This window comes from Spea bombifrons, chromosome 7, assembly GCF_027358695.1.
Source record: "Spea bombifrons isolate aSpeBom1 chromosome 7, aSpeBom1.2.pri, whole genome shotgun sequence".
Lineage (NCBI taxonomy): Eukaryota > Metazoa > Chordata > Amphibia > Anura > Pelobatidae > Spea > Spea bombifrons.
The window spans coordinates 43176687-43186495 of record NC_071093.1 but is presented as its reverse complement, the minus strand read 5'-3'; the positions used below and the strand labels follow the sequence as shown (position 1 = coordinate 43186495).

The following is a 9809-nucleotide window of genomic DNA, read 5'->3' as shown; positions in this document are numbered from 1 at the left end:
CGGAGCCGGCTCTGACTAGAATAATCGGGTAACATCCTTATCTGCTGTAGAGCAGGCAGTAGGCCTACTACATGAAATAGGGCTGCATTTTGGGGCCCTGGAGGTACCCCTTGGTTAATCAGGCAGTACAAGATAGTGCCTTGCTTATTAGAATTACAGTCTGTAACAGCGTCCCTGATTATATGAGGTAATATTGATGGAAATCATTAACACACATTTTTTTCTTCTGTGCAGTCAGTTTTTTTATTGAATGACTTTGTCCTTACAAAGCGCGTAATTATGCATTTACCATCAAAACGGCAAAAATAATGGCATGGCCGTGTGACGTGGAGGCATCTAGATCCCATCAGGAGTTCAGGCGTTGGATACATTAGTCCTACATATAAACCGGGTCACCCAACTCACGATCAGATCCCGCACCCATAACACACGCAATAAATAAACAAACAAAATGCCAGCCGGGTTGTGTTGCTCTAGCATACAGCCTCGGGCCGTGGATAGAAAGAGAGTGGTTAATGCAGCGTTTTCACAACTAACAGCTTACGCAGCCACTGAACACGGTGGCTTTTGTCTAAAATGTTTATTACCTGTTATTCCACATTAAAAAATTAATTTATCTTATTTTGTAAACGTCAATTTTTTTTTTTCCCCTCCCCTCAATTCTACAAAGCCCTTTTATTAAGTTTTTAATTTAGCCAAATTCTGAGCACATAGCATATGAAAGGCAGAGATGAGGTCCCAGTTGTTCAACTTTTGCAACGTACCATCGGACATTAAATCATGCTATGAGATGTCACTTTCTTGAAATCCAACCAGAATTTAGTAATTTTACATGATAAATACAACCATGAATTTAATGGATTCAAGCAATATGTTATAGTAGCTGATATTTTATATTTTAAAAAAAAATCTAATAAGTAAACTTACACGGTGCCAGAGATGAGCAATAACCATGTCGACGTTGCACAAAAGATTGGGGTTTGTTTGTTTGGTTTTTTTTTGCAAAATTTTTGAAGATATTTATTAGTTGAAACTGACCAAATTTCACAATGGAGATATACATTTCCTAGCTTTTTATTTATTGAATTTTTTCTTTATTTTTTTGTGATAAGGCTTAAAACTGGTCCAGCCATTGATGATACGGCTCTGAAAAGTAAAGGGCCAATTGAGCAACTGTATTTCCTAATTTTACCTACATTGTAATTCTACCTACATTGTAGAAATGCCGATATACATGAAAAAATGCAAAAAAAATATATTATCAATATATAACGTACCAAATATATTAAATAAGCAGCTTACATATGTTTATTTGGCATTACGCATATTTTTATCTGGCCTCTAGTCTTTTGAATACTGCGTTATAGGGAACTTGTTGCTCTGATAGAGGTTAATGGATTATCGTGGAACCTTTAAAATATTGAAACTGCTCGGTTCTATTTTGGTTGGTTCTGTTTTGGCAATTAACATTAATCTGGAGTTTGCTCGCTAAACTGCAGAGGTGTGAGATGTTTGGGGCCTCTGATGGGATCAGCCCAGGAAAAACACGAAGCCAACCAGGGGTAGGCAAAGCAGTGACCATGACTTGGCTTGTAGAAGCCATGGTTGCTTATGGGCCATTTGGTCTTTCACAAAGATGGTGGCTGCCAACTCCAGAACCCAACTTTGGTATCCTCCTTCGCCTTATCTCTTGACCTGAGCTCCTAAGAGAAATAGGTATTACGAGTAGGAGAACTTCTAAAAGTTCAGTGAGGGTCTTATCCTCCTAAACCAACCCCCAGAAACCCCTCATCAGATAAAATTATATTTATACATAAATATACAAGAGCGCATCAGACATTATTTAAATAACTTTTGTAATCCGTCCCGCTGCTCTATCTACATGTTCGCCCACTGATTACAACGCTATGAAAATATAGCAATTATTTTCCCATAAATATACACATTTATCATCTGCAAACAAGATTTGCAGGTTTACAAAGACTGTAGTGCCGACTGAGCTGTGAAGATGAATTTAAGTCCCCTCCTGAACAATTAAAAATAAATGTAAAAAAAAATATAGAAAATTTTAATTAATTTTACTGGAAGGCACTGAGACTTTTTTTTTTACCAAAGTTTTTGTTAACTCTAACCTGCACCTTGCGTATTACAATGCTTTTAATAACTACTTTTTTATAATTATCCTTTACGGAAGGAAGTTCCAAGCTGTGTAAATCCTGCGTCAGGATCCTGTTCATAAAATGAATAAATATCAACAGTTTAGTAATTACTTTTATACCGTACACTGACTATTGTGAATTATTAGGTCTACTTAACATAAAAATATTACCCAAAGCAATGCCGTATACTATGTATAAGCATATTATACATATATATATATATATATCATAAATACGATACTATATTACATATTAGAAACATACATAATATATATATATAAAATTATAAGAGCAAAATATTTATTACTCCTATTTTTTAAAACTATATGAACTGGCTTCATATGTGTGAACAAAAAATCAGGGCACATTTTTTTTTTAACTGTCGTTGTGACTTTTCAGTATCAGAATGCAGTTCCAGGTACATCTACAATAATCAAACGATCTTAAAAATTGGCACTTTTACAACTATTTGGTCTGTTCTAACATTCTGCATTTTTTTTTAATACATTTTTACATAATTTTTTTTACTGGCAGTAATACTTTTAATAATGTTGTTAGGAAATACACCGTACTATTCTTACTTACAAATAATGAAAATAATTATTAATTTTATTAATAGTTCCTCTCTGTTATTTTTATTGTGTGTGCTTTAACACAATCTATTCAGAAACTGCAAAAACAGTCCAGATCTTTAAGTCAATTATCTGGAAGAGGAACAAATTTATTTTCTAGGCACAAATGGGAATATTTTTATGTCTTGGCTTGTTAGAAAAAAAAAGTTGGCCAATATCTCGGCCAAGCAAAGGCAATCAAAAAAGAGAACAGGTGGGATGTCTCAGATTCAAGATCTATTCACAGCTCAGAAGACATCTTCAGTTAATGTATTTATCCCTCCAAAAATACTGCCCCAAAGTATCTTTTTTATTTTTTAACATACTTATGTTTTTTGTTACAACTGGAAAGGTATTTGATAAAGTGCAAGGCGCTCCATGCAAACTGCTGAATAAAAACATATACATATATAATAAGACAATAGGGAAAAACTAAAATTAGCATTAAACTGCCAGGGGTACCTAAACATTGAGCTACTAAGCGACCTAAATGGGCTTTATAAGTTATCCTGATCTTCAACTCTCCTTCTAGATAAGCATCATTAAACTTTTAGATCCCCAAAAATTAATGAAATGTACATGACTCCGCTTCAGTTGGATGCCTGCCAGGTTTAAAAAAAATTAAAGCTATTTTAGCATCCAAGGGTGTTGCTATCCTGGCCATAGAAAGAAGGGCAGGCAACCGAGAGAAGTGGTCTACTAACTTGTTTTCTGCCCCTTTTCATACTTAAATCTGTCTAACTTCAACCTCTCAAACCGCCCTAATTTTTTTGCCAATCTAGTTACATTTTTTGCATAAAAAGTCACTATACGTCATACCCAGAGTATACCCATACAAACATATCTGTAATACAGCCTTTAAAAGGGGGTTAAGGAAGACTTCATATAAGTGAGACACATATCCAAACTTGGTCCGACCTTTTGGTTTGTGAAACAAGGTGCAACGTTTTCTCCCCTTACTCTGTATTTTCTGTGCATACTGCTGGTTCCAGGGGATGGTTTCTTCTCAGAGGTTGAAGACGTGTCACGTAAACTAAGATTTTTTTTTTTTTTTGCCAAAAGCAATGCCGTTCACTAAATTTGGTTAGTGTGAAGCAAATTAGTGCTGTACTCCATAAAACTGAAAAGCAACAATGGACATGCTCTTTGCAAGTCCTTATATTAAGCTAATTACATAAAAAAAGTTTCTTAAGTGCACAATTGAGGTCTTGGGTCTTGTCACTCACAGTCTATTATTTTCTCTTTGAAGAGGGATCGAAAGTTTTGGTTCTCTTCTTAAAAAAAACACGCTGCATCTCTTTACAGTGCTTAAAAATAAGGTTTTGGAAGTTCTTGCAGCACCCTGAATGATTTTGTGAGGCTAGAGAAGAAGTGGCTCCAGAAACTTGTAAGATCCCAGAACCAGCCAGCAGATACTTCAACTCTATGGCCCCTTGTGTAAGCACCAACAATATATGCAAGAAGCACCTCAAAAAGTCAAGACATCGGAACGTTCTGTGAGTTTTTTAACACTGTAAGAGGCATTGCGTAGTACCATGTAGTTCTGTTTCACACACATACAACTCATAAGCATATTAAAGTCGACAGATTCTAGAACAGCCAGCTGTCTACATGTCGTCAGGGCTTGTGGGGAAAAAATCATCTTGTTCTGAGAAACAAAACAATAAAAAACCATACAAGCCACCAGGGCTCATACTGGGATTACATTAAAGCTTTCAAGCCGCCAGGGCTTTTAAAAAAAGTAGCAGATTAAAATCTTTCAAGCCACCAGGGCTCGATCAGAGAGAGAAACCAATAAGTATTTCTGCTGGTTGCCTATGAGCTGGAACAAAGATAAAATGTGGATACAAAGGTATTTCAAGAATTATCTAGCAAATGTATCATCACTTGTCCCAAATAAAGATTTGGCTTTAGAATTCAAGAAACTTCCTGGTTGGTTGACCAACTACTTTTATCTGGACCTGCATCTCCAACCATCCTGTTGCAGGCTTAGTGCAGAAAAGCTTCTGGTCACTGGCATCTTCACCAAAAATATGGTGTATGAATGAATATGCGATCCATGCAAGCATGTGCGCTGCCTGCTAACTGACGCTAGGATGAACTCTGTTGTGAGCCCGAAGCGACTTTCTTTTTTTATTTTGGGAAGAGTAAGTTATCTGCATTGGGATCAAAGCCTGCTCTTCGCCCATCGTTTTGTTTGAAGAAATCGCCTTACTTTCCATTGAACTCTCTAAGCCTTCCGCAGGAGCTGCGAATGGTCTGGAAGCCCAAGCAGAACTTTTGGTAACATGAGCGCTTGTGTCAGATTTTCTCGCCTGTGTAGTTGTTGGGGTTTGGCTGTTCCTAGTTGACATTTGGGAGTTGGATACAGACCTCCTGGTGGGATGATCTCCACTTTGTTTGGCCTGGCCACTTCTCCTTCTGATGACTTTTGTCTGCACTTCTTCTAAACAGCACTCCATGCGATACACCTCTTCAGTGGCATGGTTAACCTGGTCAAATTGTGAAAGCAGGGTCTCCAGTATGGGCAACAACCTTTGGATGTTTGAGTCCACTTCTATTCTTTCCCTGGTTTCCCTGGTGCTCCCCGCACTCATGGTGTCAAGCTGACTGGAGATAGTTGAGAAGGAGGATGAGGAGGAGGTATCTGAAGCGGCACTTGGGGTGAGGCCTCGGATAGACTTTGAGTCACTTGAGGAACGTGATGGAAGTGGCTCCATACCTTCAAACCGAACTTTATGACGGAACTGGAACATAAGACCAGATAGTTAGATGCAGTCCAAACCAAACCCCCTTACACCAACAGACAAAAAAAACAAATCAGTATTCAACACCTTTAAGTACTACCATTGCACAAAGAACTATGGTTTGTTGTAAAAAAAAAAGTGGGATCTAATTTGTCGAAGACTTTCGTGTCAGAGATCTGCTAAAAGGAAAATGGGGGATTACTTTTAACAGCCTCAATTATTTCTTTTTCACAACTTACCTCCTTAACCTTGCTGACTCCCATCCATATCCGCAACCTCCTTAAGAAGAGTTCCACCATCTCATAGTCCTGAAGTTCAAAGGCTGGACGGAACATTTCCATCCTCACCTGGCTGTAGTTACTAATTAGTATTGCTGCCATTAGCCGCCTAAGGATCCACACCACCAGAACCGTGTAGCTTATTGAAAAGAGCCGAGGGAGAATGTAGAAGTTTGGGAAAGAGGATTTAATGCTGATGCATCCACAAGCCATAGAGAGCATTGTAACCATACTGGAACCAAAACCGTGGAAATTCTCCCAAGATGAAGAAAATAGCTGGTGGAAGAAGATGTACAAAACTGTATCATTAATTATCACCCAATCTATTCACTGTTGTTACAATTTACAGTGTTTGATTTACTGAGATTTTTGACAATTTCTGAGGAGTCAAATTGATTTTCTCAGGTTGAAAACTTTTCCAACTAACCATTTTATGCAAATGAACTGTTCGCAAATTGAAAAGTACTGATACATTTTATGACTGAGCCTGGTCAATATAACTTGAAATGTGGTTTAGTTAAACTTGTCTGCCAACTCATCCAACATGGCCTTTATAGAAGAGACCATGGTCATGTTGGACTATAATTTTGTGATGCTATGTCAGCCGCTTCTGAAACAAATCATGGCTGAGGATCAATTATAATCCATTTGGATTGGATACAAGTCCCTAATAGTCCAACAGAGGCTTTAAAAGAAAATGTGACTCAATCCTACATATTCACTGGGACACTAAAAGGTATCATGGACCAGTGCATCAGTGATATCCATTTGTGTGTAAAATGGACATCACATACTCTTACACTCTTATATGAAACTCCTTACTCACCAGAAAGCCAAGCTGAGCATACATCATCACCAGTCCGAGGACGGCACCAGATGCTGCACACAACTCCTTTATGGATATGCCAAATGTCTTCCCAAATACTGACCACTCTCGGATGAACCTCAGCTGTTGGGCAGCCTGAAAAAACATATGAAAAATTCTCATGAACCACATCTAATCACCCAAGTGCTTATAAGATCCTGGCAAACTTTCCCTAATAAACAGAATAACTAACAAACTATTTGAGACTTGTTTTTCTTTTTTTTGAATGTGATTATGTCAAACAGTATAAAGTGAAGTCCTGATCAAAATACCCAGCCAATGTACCTTTACAGTAAGAATGAAGAGGAGGGAGGCGGACAGGCCGTGGAAAGTGCTGCCTAGGAAGGCCACTTGGTGCAGGGTGATAAAGGTGGTTTTGTCCTTCAGGTATGTGTTCCACTGCCGCTCCGCCAGGCTGGCCCTGCTCAGATAGACAACCACAGTGCAGGTGGATAGGCCCGTCAGGGTCCACTGAACATAGTTCCAGAAGTGAGTGAAGTACAAGCATCCCTCTTTCCTGATTACCAGGCACTCGGAGAGGACAAAGTACACTACAAACATCATAAGGAAGACCTGCCATGGGCAGAGAGACACAAGCATGAGGATCACACGCAGGGATATATGAAAAAAGTGTACATTGTATGCCTTGTATGTGTATATATACCATCATGGTGAGGTGGAGTGGGGTATCACTGCTCAGATGCATAAGGGGAAAGGCCCTGATCTCGGATGAAGGGAGGGCTCGTCCAGAAAAAGGAAACTCCAGTAGCAGAGTCACAGAGGAATAGAGGTTAACCCCAGGACTATACAGAGAGAATTCCACGAAAAGAGCCCGTGTCCTGCAAAATCAGACACAGAACACGCATTACACAAGATCTAACACATACAGACCAAATAACACAGAATGTGTTAAAAAGGTCCATATTTGCCATGTTACTCCTGAAATACAGCACGGAAATTAAAAGAAACGTACAGGCTATCGACCCAGTGAGTTTGCTGGAGATTTTCTAGTATGACCATGTTCTCTTCCAAACTGTTTCCGAGCAGCTGAATGTACCCCGAGCTGTCGTAAATTGAGAGCGAGCCCCAAAACCAGTCGCTGTAGACACACAGAAAAGACATGCAGCTTAGAATCGTTTTTTTTTCAGAATCGTTAATTAATTAACTAAGTTATAAAAACAACAGAAGATAACCAATTTCAACCTTTCCATGTTGAGTGAACCAGATGGTTTATATAAGTTAAGTAAATAGATAAATAATTAGGGTGGGCTATACACATTAACCTATCACAGTCGTACCCCGTAACATCAGCTGATGAGTGTGTCCAAGTCTGTGATGCATCTATGGAGCTCTGGGACCATCCAGTATCGTAGCTGTCGTTGTCAAATACGTGTGGTCCCTCTGGACAGGTCTGATGGGTTGATGGGTCAGTGCATTGTGCTGGGAAAACCACAGGTGGATAGAAACATAAGTAATACAAAACTTAAAAAAGAACAGCCCAACGGGCATTACTCTGCCTTACAGTTGGAATTGACTAAAGGTATAATTTTTAATTAGCCCCAATCACCTTCTTTCAGTCGGATCTGACGGAGACGAGCACCCCCTAGGAGATTGCTGTAGCTGCCTCCTGCCTGATGATTATTGTGCAGGTATGGCAACAAAATCTCTGACGCCCAATCCCAGAATTCATCAGATCTGTGAGAACAGAAACATAGTAACAAATAAATACGCAGCAGATAATTTCCCAGCCATTTTGTTTGCCTACAGTAAAGATACCCATACCATCCCTTGACCTTGTCTTATATTCTCTTATATTCGGGATAACCTTACGTCTATCCCATGCAACTTTAAATTCCCTCACTAGATTAACCTCTTCCAATTTTCACAGTTACATAGCTACCTCCTTTGGTTTTAAGCCACTGAACAACTTTTTTTTTTGCAATCTCTTTTTTTACACTTCTTATTTTACACCAAGAAGGCTCAGGACCCCAGCTTTCTTTACTATTCATTCAAGTCAGAAAGCTGTGTGCAATAGGTCCTTTCAAGCCCTGCTAGCCTTTCATCACCCCAGCCAGGAAAATGCAACCTGGCTGAAGAGTTACTTGACACAGCTTTACCACAGGAACCCAGCCAGAAGGCATGACTGAAGAGCTGAACGCAGCAATCCCTTAGAGGGCCCTGCTGGTAGCAATCAGCTAATCCCAGGCTCCAGAAGCAGCTGCTAACATGCAGCACAACCTCTCAAAACTTCATCCTCAATGGGACTCATCAGCAGAGGGCTGTGCTTCTGGCTTAATACTTGAGGCTTGGGTAGCACTTTATACATGGATTCCTTGAAAGTAATTGCCCGCTGTACCCAGAATCCCCTGTGGTTGTGGCAGCACCATGAGATTTCTGAGGGAACAACAAGCCTTCTGGCTTGTCTGGTATCTGTAGATGAGTGTTTAATAATGCTTCTACATACCCCTAAATTTTAAATGGAAGGGTTTTCCATCACCTTTACCCGCCATAACCTATGTAATGGTATTTCTTGGTTACCCAAAGCCAGTGTCACCACAACATGCTGATGAGTCCCATTAAGAACAAAACAACTGTCCACGGGTGGTGACCTAGCTATTGCACCTCTTACCTGAGTTTTGTCTAAAGGCTGTCCTGTACAGTAGGTGATTACTTTCAATGGTTCCATGTATAAAGTGGATATGGAGGCAAAAGGTCATTGTTGCTGACCTTATTTGCATGCACCTACCCAGAATCCCTTGTGGTTGTGGCAGCACCATAATAATGCTTCTACATAGTCCTAAAACATCAGGGAATGGGTAATACTGGCAATGAATGGCCATTTCTAATTTTAATGCATTAATAACTTTTCTAATTTTATGGTGAAATGATGTTGTGAATTGTATTATCAATACCTCTTAATTTGCAAAAATCTCTGACTGTCCAGTTCCTGCTTGATGGAGCGCTGCAACAGATAAGCGCCAGGATTTCTAGAAGTATCTCCATAGTTAGTGAGCAGAATTATGAGAAAGAACAGCATGTAGACCACAAGGTTCTGCAGAAAAAAAAAACAAGAAAAGAGCCAGATGACTGAGGCCACACACACACGCAATGGGAGACCATTAGTGATCAGGGAGAGGAGGCTTGAATGT

At 39.4% G+C, this 9809-nt stretch overlaps 1 protein-coding gene across 1 annotated transcript in view; it reads right to left on the bottom strand.

Annotated features, from left to right (window-relative positions):
* Nucleotides 1–3552: 3552 nt before the first annotated feature.
* Nucleotides 3553–9809, bottom strand: part of PKD1 (polycystin 1, transient receptor potential channel interacting) — a 46927-nt gene continuing 40670 nt past the window's right edge. Inside the window, exons 37-45 of the mRNA XM_053470793.1 lie at nucleotides 9573–9712; nucleotides 8228–8355; nucleotides 7959–8100; nucleotides 7634–7759; nucleotides 7325–7499; nucleotides 6946–7233; nucleotides 6622–6756; nucleotides 5757–6071; nucleotides 3553–5517 (exon numbers count right to left, since the gene is read on the bottom strand). Of these exons, the coding sequence (XP_053326768.1) occupies nucleotides 4852–5517; nucleotides 5757–6071; nucleotides 6622–6756; nucleotides 6946–7233; nucleotides 7325–7499; nucleotides 7634–7759; nucleotides 7959–8100; nucleotides 8228–8355; nucleotides 9573–9712 (2115 nt within the window). The 3' untranslated portion in view covers nucleotides 3553–4851. The remainder of the gene's footprint in view (nucleotides 5518–5756; nucleotides 6072–6621; nucleotides 6757–6945; nucleotides 7234–7324; nucleotides 7500–7633; nucleotides 7760–7958; nucleotides 8101–8227; nucleotides 8356–9572; nucleotides 9713–9809) is intronic.